Source organism: Phascolarctos cinereus, unplaced genomic scaffold (assembly GCF_003287225.1).
Source record: "Phascolarctos cinereus isolate Bilbo 61053 unplaced genomic scaffold, phaCin_HiC Scaffold_5;HRSCAF=322, whole genome shotgun sequence".
Taxonomy (NCBI): domain Eukaryota; kingdom Metazoa; phylum Chordata; class Mammalia; order Diprotodontia; family Phascolarctidae; genus Phascolarctos; species Phascolarctos cinereus.
In genome coordinates this window covers 315,410,000-315,427,460 of record NW_027555958.1, presented here as the reverse complement: position 1 = coordinate 315,427,460, position 17,461 = coordinate 315,410,000, and the positions used below count along the sequence as shown (strand labels likewise).

Below are 17,461 nucleotides of genomic sequence, written 5' to 3'. Positions count from 1 at the left end.
GTCATAGAAGTCAAACTGGAAACTTTTATAATAGTAATCTGAACTTGAGGTGATTAGGACCTGGGAGTAAGATTAGGACCTGGAGTATGATGGGAGCAGTTAGAATGGAGAGGGAAGAGCTAGGTATGATAAATGTGTTTTTTGTTTTTGTTTTTGTTTGTTTTTGTGAGGCAATCTGGGTTAAGTGACTTGCCCAGGGTCACACAGCTAGTAAATGTCAAGTGTATGAAACCGGATTTGTACTCGGGTCCTTCTGACTCCAAGGCTGGAGCTCCATCTACTGTGTCACTTAGCTGCCCCTTATGATACATGTTTTATTTTTATTTTTTTTGCTTTTAGGCAGTTGGGGTTAAGTGACTTGCCCAGGGTCACACAGCTAGTAAGTGTCAAGTGTTTGGTTTGGGGCCGGATTTGAATTCAGGTCCTCCTGACTTCAGGGCCGGTGCTCTATCCACTGTGCCACCTAGCTGCCCCAATGATACATGTTTTAAAGAATGGCTGCAGAGGTTAAAGATTTCTAGCCTGAATTTCTCAAAGCATAAATTTCCATGAAAAAAAAAAACTAAAAGGGACAGAAATTTTTAAAAAAGTTAAAAATAAAAATCTTACCTTTTGATTTTCATTTCTTAATTTTCTTGTAGGAATTTGCTGATTTTCATGATCACTCTTTACTCCTTGGTTTCTAAGTGGCCTGAGTTTCTAAGTGGCCTGAGTTACTGGATCTTCTAGGAGTGTCTTAAAATTCTTAGTGTGTAGCTCTGAGAAAAACTGGCTATGTGAGTTAGCACAGGTGAAACAGTTTTTATACTGAGATCATGACTCTTTCTATGAGTAACTGGCTTTCAGCACCAAGTATTTGGCCCATTAAGACTAAGTGTCAGGATTCTGCCATGGGATGGTCTGGTAAAGTTTTAGGTACTAAAGAATCCAGGTTTCTAGTTTTAAGTTATGGATACTGAAATAGTTTGCTAGAACTAAACATCTTTGTCCTAAGTAATTGAAAATGACATTATGTACAGATCAAGAGTAATATAATTTGCAACCCTTTACTGTATCTGCTGTTGTCATGTAAAACTAGTAAACGTGCTCTTACTTTTTTATGCAGGACCAGTGGCCGTAGGACAGTTTCACCGGTCATTCCGGCGAGATAGTTTGTCTCCTTATTCCTACGTATCAACTTCATCCCACAACCACAGCACTTTCCCGCTGAAAGGCTTAGATCGGACCCCGATCCCTCCTAGAACATGGCAGAACTCCCTTGGGATGCACCCAGGACAGGTGGAGACTTCCCCCACTTTCTCAGATAAAGGGGTTCCATTTCCTGTACTGCAGAGGTTTCCAACTGAGGTTACGTATACCCTCCAGCCCAGCGCCACATCTGTTCATGTTCAGCAAGGGCCTCAAACAATGGTCAGCTCCTCCCAGAAATATAGTAACTACACACCCTCAGCGCAGTACTCCCAAGCCTACTATCCAACAGGTATGAGAAGGTTCTAGCTCAGTAGCTTCCAGAAAGGTACTTTAAAAATGAGTTTTTGTAATCTCAAATGCACTTTAATCTTTGTATAATCAAGTACAAATAGTAAAGAATATGAGATTATACCTAAGAAAACGTCTTCCCCCGGGCATATTTTTAATTGGCATTTAATTGGCATTAATTTTAATGGGCATTTAATTGGTATTAATTTTCTTAAACTTTTGTAAAGCTCTTAGAGGCTCTGGAAGAACATACAGTTTTTTGAGTGAAACTTTTGTGCACTCATAAATTGTATCCTAGGAGTCAAATTAAGACTTTGTGTACTGGAACCTTGCTATAATTCTGCCCTTGGTATCCATTCTGCTTGTCTCATAAATTAGGCAACCTCTCTCTGGGCCCTAGTTTTCTTATTTGTAGAATGAGAGAGTTGGGCCAAATGATCTCAAAAGTCTCTTCTCATTCTTAACATTCTGTACATCAATGATGTAAGACTATATTAAAACCACATTCATTTAGTACTTAAGTAGTTCATAAGGACATTCTCCTTATGCTTTCAGATACAGAATTTTGCCTTACAGAAGAGTATTAGAGCAGAAGTATTCAATATTTTTGTGTATAAAAGTTAATTTTTATTTTCCAAAAAACCTGAAATGGGGGAAAGGAAGGATTCAGAAAGTAGGGGCCAAGAGTTGAAAGCCTTAGCAAAGTTGAGGAGAAGTGAATGATGGTATATATTAATGATAAAATCCCCCACTAAATGGGACAGGGAATACTTCTGTAGTTCCTAGTTGAGCATCTTGGTAAACTGAGGAGAGGCTAGGAGTGGGTAGAGAGTGAGAGATTATAAAATAAACCAGCTTGGAAATCTGTCTGGTGAGGTTTGATGTGGACTGGCAGATACTAATCTACTGGTCAAACACCCGTGTCATAGTGGGCTTCCATCTGAAAGCTTATATCTGTTGTGGGGGGCTCTCTTTTTGTACCTTGCTATATACTTGCCATTTTACTCGTTTTGCAGACACCATACTGGTGATTTTTTTTTGTTTTGCCTTGTAATATGTGGAATGTGCAGCGTGATGAGGAATAATTCAAACCTGGAATAAGGGCTTCTGAAAAAGAACAAAGAGAGAAGGTGGATTTTTTTCTGTTGAACAAATAAATAATTTAAGAGCGTATGTTTTCATAGATTTGTAGACCTAGAAGGATCCTTTAGAGTTCATCTAGTCTGTATCTCTTTCTCCAAACAGGACTAAGTGCAAAAAGGTAGTTAAAAACTAAATGAAAGGAATGCAATTTTAACATGGGATGAAATACTTTGTTACTTTTTCAGATGTAAGTCAGCTACCTATTATTTGTGTCAGCATTCATTGTTTACTATTAACTGAACCTGGTATTGACTAAGTAGCTACACAGTCTAAGTTTTTACAAACAATTTTAGACCATTGTACTTCCCTAAGTGTAGCATTGATAGTAATAAAGCTGAGAAGAAAGGTGATGGGACTGGTAGGAGAGCTGACAAAATCTTTGAAATCTTCTCTCCTTTTAATGTCATTTTAAAAACTCCCCTTTGGGGAGAATTTGGGACCTGCTGTTTTGCTTCAAATAGAGTCATATGAAGTAACAAAATATAAACATTTTGACATTGGCAAATAAGCAAGTTGTTATTTACAAGCTGTAGCAGAGACCAAATTTTTGTAATTGGAGAAAGCAATTCTACTTTTGATATACATCAGCAAACTTTCAAACATTGATTTTTAAATTAGGATGGTACCTTAAGGCAATTAATCAACAAGTACTTATTAAGCACCTACTGTGCCAAGCACTGTGCTGGGTATTGGGAATAGAAGTTCAAACAACAAAATAATTTCTGTTCACAAGGTGCTCTTGTTCTAATGGGGGAGACAAGTTTATGTATAAATAATATAAAGATAAGTATAAATGTAAAATATAAATGTAAGTAAAAGTATATACAGATTAGTTAAATAGAGGGTAGTTTGGGAGAAAGGATACTAGCAGTTGAGATCAGGAAAGGCTTCACGTACAAGATGGGGTTTGAACTGCGTCTGAAAGGAAGAGAGGGAAGCAGAGGGAGGGAAGGAATACATTCGAGACTTGTTTAAAGGCATGGAAACCAGAAATGAATATCAAATGAGAGGAAGTCGTTTTAACCGAATCTTATCGTATAGGAGGGAGAGCAAGTAATGTCCTGTGAGTTTGGAAAGATGGGTTTGGCCCAGGCTGTGTAGGGTGTTAATAGCTAAAAAGTAGTTTATATTTTATCCTAGAGCCAAGTCACTGGATTTGATTCAGTTGGTCAGGTCTGCACTTAAGGAAAATTACTTTGGCGGTATTGTGTTGACTGGAATGGAGGAGGGAGAGACTTGAAGCAGGGTGCTCAATTCGGAGTTGGCTGTTGCAATTCTGAGTGGGATCTAGGTCAATGAGGGCCTGAACTAAGATGGGTGTTGTATGCGAAGAGACACAAGAGAGATTGTGAAGGTGGAAATGACAAGATTTGGTAACTGATTGGCTATACAGAGTGAGGAATTAGTTGAAAATAATGCCAAAGTTATGAACATGGAAGGATGGCTTTGCCTTCAACAGAAATGGTGAAATTTGGCAGAGGGGAGGACTTGGTTGTGGGGTTGGTAAGGGAAAGATAATGAGTTTGGTTTTCAGTGTGTTGAGTTTAAGATTTGAAATGTTCAGCAGTCAGTTGGCAATAACAAAAATAACAATAGTTAGCATTTAAATAGTGCTTTAAGTTTGCAGAGTGCTTTACAGATGTTTTCTCATTTTATTCTCTCTTTTTTAATTAGGCAATTGGGGTTAAGTGACTTGCCCAGGGTCACACAGCTAGTAAGTGTCAAGTGTTGGTCTGAGGCCGGATTTGAACTCAGGTCCTCCTGACTTCAGGGCCGGTGCTGTATCCACTGCACCACCTAGCTGCCCCTCTCATTTTATTCTCACAGCAGTCCTGGGAGGTAGATGCTATTATTATCTCCATTTTACAGATGAGGAAACTGAGGCAAGCAGGTTAAATGACTTGCCCAGGGTCACACAGCTAGTAAGTGTCAAGTGTTGGTCTGAGGCCAGATTTGAACTCAGGTCTTTTTGACTTCTTGTCAAGTGCTCTGTCCATTAGGTACTGTCTAGACTAGGGCTAGATATATAGATCTTGGAATTAGCTTCGTAGAGATAATAGTTAAACCCATAGGAGCTGATGAACTCACCAAGTGGGAAATGTAGAACCAGGTGTTCTTATCTTTTTTGTGTCATCTACCATCTTTGGTATTCTGGTAAAGCCTATGATAGACTCCTTAGAATGATGTTTTTAAATACATTAGATAAAATACATAGGATTACAAAGGAAACCAATGATATTAAATTACAGTTATCAAAATATATTAAAAAAACCCCCAACAACCAGCCTCATAGATCTCAGGTTAAGAACTGCTGGTATAGCGAGAAGAGGACCAAGAATGGAACCTTGGGGAAAAACCACAAAGGGTGTGGTATAAATGATGAGCCAGCGAAGGAGACTATGGGGAATTATCAGGAGGAAAACCGAGGGGAGAGGGAGAGAATGAGAATGACAATGCAGTGTCAGGAAATCCAGAGAAAAAGAGTATCCAGGAGGAGGTGGTGGACAGCAGTGTCAGGTGCAGCAGATAGGTTGAGAAAGATAAGAACTGAGAAAAGATGATCAGCTTTGGCAATTAAAACTCACTGATAACTTTGTAGTGAGCAGTTTCAGTTGAGTAATAAGATTGGAAGCCAGATTTCAGAAGGTTGAGGAGTGAGGTAGAGGAGAGGAGGAAGTGGAGGCAGCAAGTGAAGACAACTTTTTCTGAAGAGTTTGGCTCATAATAGGAAGAGGACTATGGATAGTTTGAGAGGATGGATGATAGGGTCTAATGAAGTTTTTTAAGGGTGGGGGAAATTTGGACTTGTTTAAAGGCATTAAAATAGGAACCAGTTGATAGGGAGACTTTAAAAATTTGAGAGAGTAGGGGAATAATTGAGGATATATTGTCCTGGAGAAGAGGGGAGGGAATGAGATTAAGTATAATATGTAGAGAGGTTGGCCTTGGCAAGGAGAAGGGCTGTTTCTTTGTTAGAGAAGTAGATAGGAGGAGTTGGGAGATGATGTCAAGAGGTTTTGAGATGAAAAGAATGAAAGAGGGAGATCATATTGAATGGTCACAGTTTCGTCAGTAAAGTTAAGAGGCAGTGTCTTCCCCTGAGTGGGAAGAAGGTAAGATGTGAGAGGGGCTTGAAGGGATAAGGAAAGAGTTTTAGCTTCTTGAGAAGTGAGGTAGAGAATCGATTAGAGAAATATAAAAAGGACTACCTTGCTGCAATAAGAAGCTAGTTGAGATTAGATAACATGAATTTGTAATATACCTACGTGTACATGCACACACGTATGTATTTATACTTTATTTGAATTATAGACTGCTTCTTTCCCTCTATTGCTGGGCATTTCTCTTTCCTTTTCTCCTGTCCATTACAGACCTCACCAGTGCCTAGAAATGAGCCCTAGTTACTTCTCATCTACACTGGCACTAGAGGGGTGAGGGTGAGGTGAGCAGAGGGAAGGAAGTAGGTGAAGAATACACCCCATCTAGTTGATGGAACTACTTCTTTCTCTGCCCTACCTGGGTCACACTTCCCACCATGCTAATGAGATGGAAAAGGAAGAATAAGGGGAACTAGAGGGAGGAGAAACAAGGGCCCTATTGACCTCCCCACTTCTTAGTCCCTGTCCTAGAGCCTCTGTAGTCCCTGTCCCTCATTTTCTCCACACCTGGTTCCTACCCTGCTGAAACCCTCTACCAGTAGTGTCTTGAAACTGCAAAAGCCCCTATATATTCTTCCTGCCCATTGGTATAATTGTGTCTCTGGGACTGGGAGTGGGGAGAACAGCAGGCGCAATAGAGATAAATTCCTGGCATCCTAAGTTCTAAAAGGGCTTTTTTTCACCTAGAAACATTATTATACATAGTGGTTAGGTTATGAGTTCCAGTAATACTATACTTAAGATACGTTATGGGTTAAATTAGTTTTTGTGGACTAAATTAGAAATCTAGTTAGGCATAACGTTTTCAGAGCAAAATATGTTCTAGTTCAGATAACTGATTTGTAAACATCCAAAGTTGGAGGTTACCTTTATGTGTATATTATGTACTAGAAGAATGTCCCAAAATTTTAACGACCCAAGTTTTGAAAATTGAGTTATGATTTAGGATAATTTATTTGAAGATTAATTAGCTAGGATATGAATCTTCAAATTGAAAATTGATTCTGAAAGTTCTAGGTGGGAACTGTGAAGAAAACACTAAAAAGGACAAGTAAGTAATAATTGATGACATGATAGCATACAATGTTTCTTAAGACTAAAAAAAATAGTGAGGTTTTTGTGGATTATGTGAAATTTTCTATAGTTTGGCCCAACTTCTGATTTTCTATCTTTTATGTATAATTAAAAGATGGTTGTAAATTTGTTGGGATTATAAAAATAGAAATGCTTTCAATGCTCACGAGGACCTTTAAAAGCTAAAGTAGTATTACTTTTTTTTTTCCTAATTTTTTTTCTAATTTTTTCTAAGTGACTTGCCCAGGGTCACACAGCTAGTAAGTTTCTAGTGTTTGGTCTGAGGCCAGATTTGAACTCAGGTCCCCCTGACTTCAGGGGCTGGTGCTCTATCTACTGCACCACTTAGCTGCCCCTAAAGTAGTACTACTTTAAAAGTTATTGTGAGGCATTGGTTATATGAAAATGCTTTGAAAAACAAGGAGTACTCTAGATAAAATCTGAAATTGTTAAATTAAAAAGGCCACTGATGTATTAAGGAGTCTGTCATAAAAGTATTCTATTTTATCACTGTGAAATGGTGAAAATCCCAGCTGAGCATGGTGGCGAATGTTTATAATCCCAGATGCTGGGGAGGCTAAAGCTGGTGGATCTCTTGAGCTTGGCAGTTCTAAGCTTCAGTGTGCTGTGCTAATTGGATGTCCATACTAAATTCAGCATTAGTAGGGTGAGCTCCAGGGAGTGGAAACGGTATTAAGGATCAGGTTGCTTAGTGAGGAACTCAGACATAGGTCAGAAATGGAAAAGGTCAAAGCTCCTGTGTCATTCAGTAATGGGATTAGGCTCCTGAACTCCAGTCTGAGCAAGGTAGGGAGTCCCAGTTTTAGGAAGGAAAGACCATTCCAAATATTACAAAAGTTGAAAACAATTTAACAGGTAAAGATTGAGTACCTGCCTTTTTAGATCATTATAAGTGTAAGTATGACAAGTAACTTCACTGAAATTCTTCTTCACAGAGATAGGTGTATTTATATTTTACTCAGATATTTACTCCTAATTCAGTTCTCTAATTGTTAGTGGGCCCACAAATGACACAATTTTCCAGACAATAAATAATACTTGGGAATTACTTAAATATAAACTACTTTTGACTATAAAGTGTAGTTCTTAGTTTAAAAGATTAAAAACTACTGGTTCCATTATTAAAATAAGGAGATTTTTTAAAAAAAGCAAATTTTGCTTTTGTAATATTAAAATATTAACCTTAGTTTTTTCTAATTGGATGTAAGACCTGTCACTTGTACCACAAAGTAGCTATCACAGTCATAAAAAGAAGTAGTGCATGAGGAGCATGTCATGTCTGGTGGAATGATTTAAGTTTGATTTTCTTTCCTCATGTTTTTTTTTTTAATTGGGCTAGTCTGTTCCTATAGCTACATCTCTGTGTATGTGTGTGTGTGTGTGTGTGTGTGTGTATGTGTGTATGCATACATATGTATGTATGCATATTCAGTTATCCCTTCTACATCTTAGGGGTGAGGGGCACATGAAATTTTTTGACCCTTGTACCAGAGAAGAAATCGGAATTTTTTCTTTTTCTTTTATGGGGTGTTTATAGTACCTTATTGTAAAATTTGGGTTGATGTTATACATTATTATGATTTTTTATACATTATTATACATTATATTATATATAATACATAAATATATTATGTGTATATTTTATGCATTTCTGCGTTTTATGCATTATGCGTTTTCTCTGCTGGCCTTCAAGTGTCATCAGCAGCTTCAGCGAAACTCCTCCAAAAAATTCCCATTTAATTTCTTATGCCAACCTATGGTATATCAAAACTGCAGTGGGGAAAGTTGCAATGTGGAAGAGATAACTGTATTCCTATTTTATCTCCTTTTTGAAGGGAAAGTGCTATACATTTTGAGGTAACTGGTGGGTGTCTTTTGCTTTTTCTATTCTTTTGATAGACTGCAATTAAAGTTCTGTTTTTTTTTGGTTTTTTGTGTTTTGCTTTTTTGGTGAGGCAGTCAGGGTTAAGTGACTTGCCCAGGGTCACGCAGCTAGTATCAAGTATCCGAGGCTGGATTTGAACTCAGGTCCTCCTGACTAGAAGGCCAGAGCTCTATCTACTTAGTCACCTAGCTGCCCCTTAAAATTTTGTTTCCTGATTACTGTTCTTTCCCCTTTAACCTTGTTATCTTTTTCCTTTTCCTTTTTTTTTTTAATCCTTAAACTTTCTTTTTTTGTCCCCTATCCTGTGGAGATATTGAATGCATATACGTGTTTGGATAGTGTGCTAATGTGAAGGCACTGTCATGCTTTTAAAATGGCAAGTGTTACAAAGCTGAATTGCAACAATTTTTTTTCTTTTTTTTTTTCCATAGGTAAGTTTTCAAGTCAGTTTAAATATTGGTAGATTGCTCTCTAGCTTTGAACAAACTTAAAATTTAAAGGTCTAAGTGCTAAGTTAATACTGATACTTTTATAGTCAGGTACCATTTGTTAAGTTTGAGTCTTAATGAAAAGGCTTACTTTGAAAATACAAATCTATATCTTTTAGATACCTAATGGAAAGAAAATCTTAAGTCATTTACTTTTTTATTGCTTTAGCTTCCTCATTTGTTAACTTGGCGAGTTGGACTAATTGATTTGTAAGGTTTCCTTCCATTCTAAAACTCTTTTTTTTTTTATGAAATTGAGGCTATGGCTGCAATAAAACCTATAGTTCTCATCCTTGACGAAGCCTTTTCCTGCCACGAGGGGGAGAAACTGAGTTGAGCTGTACCCAGGTTTTCATCCTCTCTGTATTAAAAAAGAGACAAACCCTATTTATTTCTACCTTCTAGCTATCTATCCCCGAACTACTTCCCTTTATTTCTGTTTCTTTGAATTTGTTTTCTGTGGAATCCATTCTTTAAAGATTATGTAAGGGTAAATATTAATGTAACTTTTTTAGTCTTTTGGTATTTTGAAGAGTGAACATCTGTGTTGATTTTAGAATTAGATTGTTTAGAGCTGGAAGGGACCTCAGAGCTTATTTAGTTAAACTATTATAGCCAACAAGTGTGTTCATCTAGTCTCCACACAAAAGCTTCCAGTGACAGGAAACTCACTGTTCTTTGATATAGGCTGTACCATTTTTGGAAAGCTCTAATTATTAGAAAGTTTTTCCTCATGCTAAGCCAAAATCTTCCACGTTCTAATTTCTATGCATGGTTCCACTTTGGGAAATAAACAGAATAAATTTTCTATAGGACAGTTCTTCATAGATTTGAATTTTTTTCCCCTCTTGCCACTCTTTCCTCCCTATTGTTTCTCCCCCCTCCCCCCAGTCATCTCTTCTCCAGCTTCTTCTACTGATCCTTTTATGGTAGCATGGTTTTGAGACTTAATATCCTCTTGTTTCCTTTCCACTGATTGCTTTAAATGATAAGCTTTTTGATGAAATTCACAGAATGTTTTTTTTTCCTTTTTTGAACAAAGATTTAGACATGGGATGTTTTATTAGCATGCACTCAAAATAGGTCTAGGAATTTAATAAAGCGTGCCCAATAATTCAGCTTTAAAGGTGTAGTTATAATAGATGACTTAATCTTGGAGAGTTGACTTGTGTTCTCATTTGGTACTCGAGGGACCCATCTTGTTCATTTTAGACTATATTCATACTATTCCAGGGAATTCAGACTTTTTCACTCTTAACTGCAAATAGAATGTTTTAAAAATGTTTGTGTTAGCTAAGCTATCTTTTGCAAATATTTCCAGTAGGTATATATTTTTCTATAATAAATGGCTGGAAGCATTTCTAGATTGTTTTGACTGTCTTAATGCTTTGGTACTTTGATGGATCTGTGTTCTCAGCAATTTAGATATTCCCTTTAGTTGATACAGTTCATATCTTGCCCATTTAGTGCTTTTCTTGACTGTGCCCTCCTATAAAATACTCTGCAAAAACTGTGCCCAAAGCACCGAGGATCTTATTCTAGATAGATTAAGTGTTTGTCATTGAAGCACTTGGATGACCCATCTATTTTCTCTTGCTACGTGACTAGCCCATCTGCTTTTCAGTCATACATTTGATAATATTCTTTATACCACTTCCCTTGTGTAGTTCTTCCTTGGTAGTATTTCAGAGCTTGCTGTGCCAACCACATGCATCTCCATTGACCTTTTGGTGACCAGCAACTTTAATTCTTCAAGAACTGTTCTATTTTAATACTTACAGCTTTACACAGCATCTCTGGAAGAATATTGTTAGAAGATGGGCCTTTATTTGAGGCAGAAGCTTAGAGTTCTTAAAAGCATGAAACAGTTTTCTGAAAACAGTAGTAGCTGCTGTCCTCCTTCAGTTCAATTCTGCACTCAGTTCATTGCCATGAGCAGTGTCTGTCCAAGATATGTGTACGGATGGCTCAACTTGTGTATCCAACTACATGTTATAGTCTTGAAAATAGGCATTTTTCATCCTTCTGTTTTTTCCTGCAAGGATAGACCCTTTTGAGTGATTATGGATCTCATTTAGTATGCTTTGCAATTTTCCTGGGCTTGATGCAGTCCTTACAATGTTATCTACAAATAGACCTTGCTATCTATAGGGAATTCCCATTTCATTTGAGCTCTGGCAAGCACTTTTGACAAGTACATATCTATTTTATCTTTTTTTTTTTAAGGCAGTTGGGGTTAAGTGACTTACCCAGGGTGTTTGGTCTGAAGTCATATTTGAACTCAGGTCCTCCTGACTTCAGAGCTGGTGCTCTATCCACTGCGCCACCTAGCTGGCCCTCTATTTTATTCTTTAACTGGATTTTAATAATCAAAGAATAACCATACGAAGTTATCTTGGTTGTTAACATCTCTGAGAGAATCTTTGAAATGTACATGGGAGACAACTTGTTGGAAGAGAGCTTTAACACAGCATTTGGCTATATAAAATTAGATGCTTTTTTATAGACTGTAGATAGTAAGCAGAATGGTATCTTATTTCTGTAAATCTTTCAGTCAGTTGTAGGATGATAAAGAAGTTATTTGTTATAGAGTATCATTTGTGAAAGCCTTGTCTGTTCCTCCTTCATCATACTTTCATCATGAATTCCCTTAATATGCTTGTAAATTATTATCATAAAATATATCTGTGGAAAAAGTAGGCATATAGGCTAGGGTTTATTGATATTCTTTCAGTCTATTCAATTACACCAGGATTTATTAAGCTACTGCTATATGCCAGGTACTATGCTGGATGCTGAGGATGCAAAGACAAAAGTTAAACAGTTCTTACCTGCAAGGAATTTTATTCTTTTGGAAGAAAACAGCAAGTACACAGATACAAAAAGGAAGATATTAACACCAAATGTATGAAATAAATACAAAGTAATTTAGGGCATGTGGGGAAACCACTAATAGTTGAGAGAGGGAGATCAGGAAGGATCTTTTGTAACCAGTAGCATTTGAACTAAACAAATTCCCTTCGAAGGGGAACTGAAGATTCCAAGAGGTGAGTATTCCAGACTTGAGAAAAGCAGGGAACAAATTGTACAAGGCACAGAGGTGGGAGGGGGAGATATCTGGTATAGGGAATAGCAAGTAGATCAATTTGGCTGAAGTGGAGAATATATGTGAAATCAGTTTAGAATAGTTCTTAAACTTTCTTGCGTCATGGACCCCTTTGGCAGTCTGGTGAAGTCTATGGACCCTTTCTTCTTATCTTTTACTTTTTTTTATTTGGTTAGGCAGTGGGGTTAAGTGACTTGCCCAGGGTCACACTGCTAGTAAATGTTATGTGTCTGAGGCCGCATTTGAACTCGGGTCCTCCTGAATCCAGGGCCAGTGCTCTATCCTTTGGGCCACCTAGCTGCCCCTTGGACCCTTTCTTATAAGAATGTTTTAGATGCATAAGATAAAATATGTAAGATTACAAATGATGGTTAAATATAATGGATTTTTTAAAAGACCATTTGCCCCAGGTTAAAAACCCCTAGTCTAGAAAAGTAGGTTGTAGCTGGATTTTGAAGGCCTTAAAGTTTCAGAGACATATTTTTGTCCTAGAGGCAATAAGGAAACACTGAAGTTTCAGTACCTGGCTTGACCACGTTCTTGTCCAGGTGAAGTGACATTGACCTGTGTTTAGAAATATTAATTGGCGGCTATATAAAAGATTAATTGTTTTGGGGAGAGGCTAGATGCAAGTAGATGCAGTCATAGTATACTACAATAATTGAGGCAAGATGTGAAGGCCTGAAGGAGGGATATTGGTATGAATAGAGACACGGAGACAGATGTGAGTGATATGAGAGAGAATTGACAGGATTGCAACTAGTTGGATATGGAGAGTGAGTGAGAATGAAGAGTTGAATGAATATAGACTCCTAGGTTGCCAGCCTGGGTGGGTGACTAGGAGGATGGTGCCTTTGACAGAGATTGGGAAGTTAGGGAGGGTTTGGGGGAAAGACGATAAATTGTTTTGGATATATTGAGTTGGGATACCATTGGGACGTTCAGGTGGTGATGTCCAACAGGCAGTTGGAGATGGAAGATTGGCTTTCAGGAGAGAGATGAAGGCTGCATAGATAATTTGGGAGTCCTGTTCAATTAAATGATAATTAAATCCCCATGATAGCTGATGAGATCACCAAGGGAAAGATGGATACCAGGAGTAGAAGGAGAGATGGAGGCAAGACTTGCAGAAAATCTTGCAAAGAAGGCCAAGGAAGGGATAGGTCAGACAGGAGGAGAACCAGGAGAGAATACTGTAATGAAAACCTATAGAGGAGGGCGTATCCAGGAGAGGATGGTCAACATTGCCATAAAGGTTCAGATTTCAAGAAAAATAAGAACTGAGAAAAGGCCATTGGATTTAGCTATAAAGGAATCATTGGCGACGTAGAACAGAGCTGTTTCAGGCAAATAGTGAGGGTGGTAATCAGAATGTGAGGGACCAAGAAGCAAATGAGAAAGAAGGAAGATTGGCAAAAAAGTATGTATAGCTTTTTCTAGGAATTTGGCTGTGCCAGGGAGGAGTGCTTCATAATATACTGTAATATCTTAAATTAAATGAAAGGTTTTAAAAGATGGCAGAGATCTAGACATATTGTAGGTAGCAGGGGAAAAACTCATCATTAAGGAGAGATTGTAAACAGAGAAAGGGAATGAACAAGGGGAAGCTCTTGAAATGGAGTTGTTATCAAGGAGAAGGGACACCTCTTTCTCTTGATGCTGAAGGTTAAGACTGAAAGGAGAAAAAGGAATTGACAGCAAGGGTGCTAGACTAGAAGAATAGGAAGGAATGGAAAAATGGAGGTCACAGTGAGTATGAAGAACAGGTTTAGGAAGAATGAGACAGAGGAAGATATTTAAGGATAGGAGGTTATAGTCAGAGATAGAAATTTCAAATTTGTAAATCATGAAAGTGGAACAGGTATGGATAATGCTCAAATTAAGGACTGAACATCCCTGGGATTTGAACTGAATTCTGGGTTTGACCGAGGTGGAGTGAAGGTGGCATTCATAGGAATTCAAACAGTGAGACCAGTAAGTTTTGAAGGAATATTGATAAGTGGCAATAATAATTGATAAGTTCCCAAGTAAAAACATAGTGTTTGAGGTGGAAAAGAAGGTTGTGAGCCCAGGCTGTGATCTCCTTGAAGTATAGAGAGAATGAATTGGAGTTTGGTAGATGACTAAGACAAGAAGTTGAACTGAGTGATAAAGATAGATAGTATGACCCTCAAAGGAAGAGAGTCTGCTGAGTGGCAAAAGGACAATCCAGAAGTGGGATGGAGAATTTAGGAGCATGCCTACTCCTCCTTCTGGCCCTTTTCTTTTTGAGGGGTTTGGGAGAAGGAAAACTCATTACTAAAGTGGGTAGTAGCCGAAGGGATGCAGTATCTTCTTGGGGAAGCCAGATTTCTCTTAGCGCTAGGAGATGGATAGTTTGAAGTGAAGACATAGGATGGAGGTGAGGGTTGTTAAATTTTTTTTACTATTGTTTTTTGGTTTTACATTACCTTCTAAAGTGGATTTGTTAACAACAGAGGGAATTCCAGAGGGCAGGATGGAATAGAACTATGAATGTAGGTGATGTGTAGTGGCAGAGCTGGGGTGGATAGGGATGAGAATGTATTTGCTTTTTTTTTGGTAATAAGGTCTGAGAATTTTTCCCAAGAATGTCATATAACCCTTGCCTACCATCATTTCACCTTTAATTTACCTAAAGAGTCTATCCCTTGATATTTTCTGCCTTGTTCATTTTTTAAAATACCATTTTAATATCATTTAATATATCATTAACAATATCATTTAAGATACTATTTAATATAATTTAATATCATCATAAAGCATGTCCTGGACTATGATGTTAGAATCCAAATGTTGTTCCACTAACTTTGATGGTAAAAAGAGTTTTGTTACAAAAATCTTTACAGATCTTTACCATTTTTAATGTTTCATGGTGATGTCTTTAGTTGCCATCTCTCTGTGGAGATCGTGTTTCATTAGAGATGGTTTCTAGGGTCTTTTGGTCTCCTTGCTATGTTAATTGACTGATATCAGTTAAACTTTGTTAGGACGTAGCGATAGTCTGTTGATATCCATTCCTCCATCTGTTTCCCATTTTTGGGGTGTCAGTAATTTGTTTAAAGAGGTCAGGTTGGAATTATTTTAATTGCATACCATGTTTTCCTCATTTTTATTCTAGTTTAGAATTGCTGTTGATCCTTATTCTAACAAGTTGTAGTCTGAATTTATACAGATAGCTGATTCACAATGTTTCAGTAACCAGTTATTTCCTATTTGTTAACATTACTTTTCATTTTCTTGTGATGCTATTTAGTGCTCTATATGTCCTATGCCTCTTTTCTCTTTTATTGAAGAAAGTATTCATGATATATAGGTAGAAGTGCAGTCTAGAGTTCTTTGGTCTCTCCCATTTCTTAATCCTGAATAATGTTTTTCAACATATTTTTCACTATTCTTCCCTATTTCCACCTTTTCATTGCATGAAATATTATTGAAGTAATCATAGAATTTTTTTGCTCTGAAAATTGTTTATTTTTATGGTGGTCTTTTTGCAAATGCTTAGCATGAAGATTTCAATAGATGATGACCAAATGTCACCCCATAAAAATGATGATTTTTGTTGTATGTGGACACAAAGTAAGACCATCTCTTCTAACTCCTTGATTTGCCTCTCCAGTGAGAAACTGTGAGCAGTTTATGTAGCAACAAGTTTTGCCTTTTGGTTTTATTTATAGTGAAAATGCTAAGATGAATATAATTTGCTTCTTGTAGTAGTGTCTACTTGTTGACCTCTGGACAAAGATCCTCCCATTAGAGAATCAGCAACCATTGTTAATGTTTAAAAATGATCTAAAAATTATAATTATTAATGCCTTCTGTTCCTACCCCTTTTTACATCTGTCTGCTGTTGTCACTTCAGAAGTGTCTACACACAGTACTTAGGACCATTTTATATTTTTCTGTGTTTGGTGGCTACAGCCAAAGAATTCGTCACCAAGTAGCCAACCTATTGGTGCTGTGTCTTTCCATACCTAGGTGGGTGGTCCTCAGAAAGCAGATGTATGTTGATAAGACTAATCAAAGCTTTTCTGACATGTTTAGAACCTGCCAGAGCTTGGCTTCATTACCATAGCCTTTGAGAATTCAGATTAGCTCCATGGCATGATAAGACATCTAAGTAGGATTTTGTGGAGGCTCTCTTAACTAACTCTCTAAAATGCTTGCAGCTGCTAAACTGATTGAAATAAGGCTTTCTATAATGGAAATATTCTAGCAGAACAAAATCTCTTACAGTAGTAATAAATATTTTTTAAAGATAATAGCAAATAAAATGGTAATATTAAAAATATTCATGTATGGGGGCAGCTAGGTGGTACAGTGGATAGAACTCTGGCCTTGGAGTCAAGAGGACCTGAGCTCAAATCCAGCTTCAAACACTTGACACTTACTAGCTATGTGACCCTGGGCAAGTCACTTAACCCCATTGCCTAGAAAAAAAATGAAAAAAATATTCATATATGGCTTTTAAAAAACCAGGTCTATACTGTTTATAGTAAATAATATCGGTGAAAAGGACTAAATATATTAAAAACAACCCAGAGCAATTAAACTTTTGGTATTTTGTAGCAAAATTGAAAGAGGAGTACTCTTACATAATAGAGGCTGACTGTGGTTGATGTATTTCCTGTGTTTGTATTATAGCTGTACTACAATGTTGCTCCCCATCTACCCACATGGATGCCCTAAGTAGCTGTGTCAGTCCCACTGCCTCTTCCTATGCACACTGCAATTATTTCCAGGTGAGTGCCTTAAGATAACAAAGAGTCTCTGATTCATGACTTGTGGGAATTCTTTTTGGATTAGACCTGTGATTTCGTTGGTATATGGGGAACTCCCAGTGAGAAATCTCCCTCTACCAATGTAGACAAGCACCTGCTCTGCAACTTATAGTCTTAAAAAGTTATATGAGGCACTGGGAGGTTAAATGTCTTGTCCATGGTCACACAGCCAGTATGTCAGAAAGAGGACTTGAAATCAGGTCTTCCTTACTCAGAGGCAGGCTCTTTATCCACTATGCCACATTGCCACTGGGAATTCACAGGATGGTAGAATTTTGAGCTGAAGGAATTTTAGATTTCTTGTAGTC

General features: G+C 37.5%; 1 protein-coding gene across 1 annotated transcript in view; it reads left to right on the top strand.

Annotated features, from left to right (window-relative positions):
- The window catches only part of HSF5 (heat shock transcription factor 5), a 40,577-nt gene that overhangs the window by 7,360 nt on the left and 15,756 nt on the right, over positions 1 to 17,461 (top strand). Inside the window, 2 exon segments of the mRNA XM_020992044.2 lie at positions 1,106 to 1,480; positions 17,017 to 17,114. Of these exon segments, the coding sequence (XP_020847703.1) occupies positions 1,106 to 1,480; positions 17,017 to 17,114 (473 nt within the window).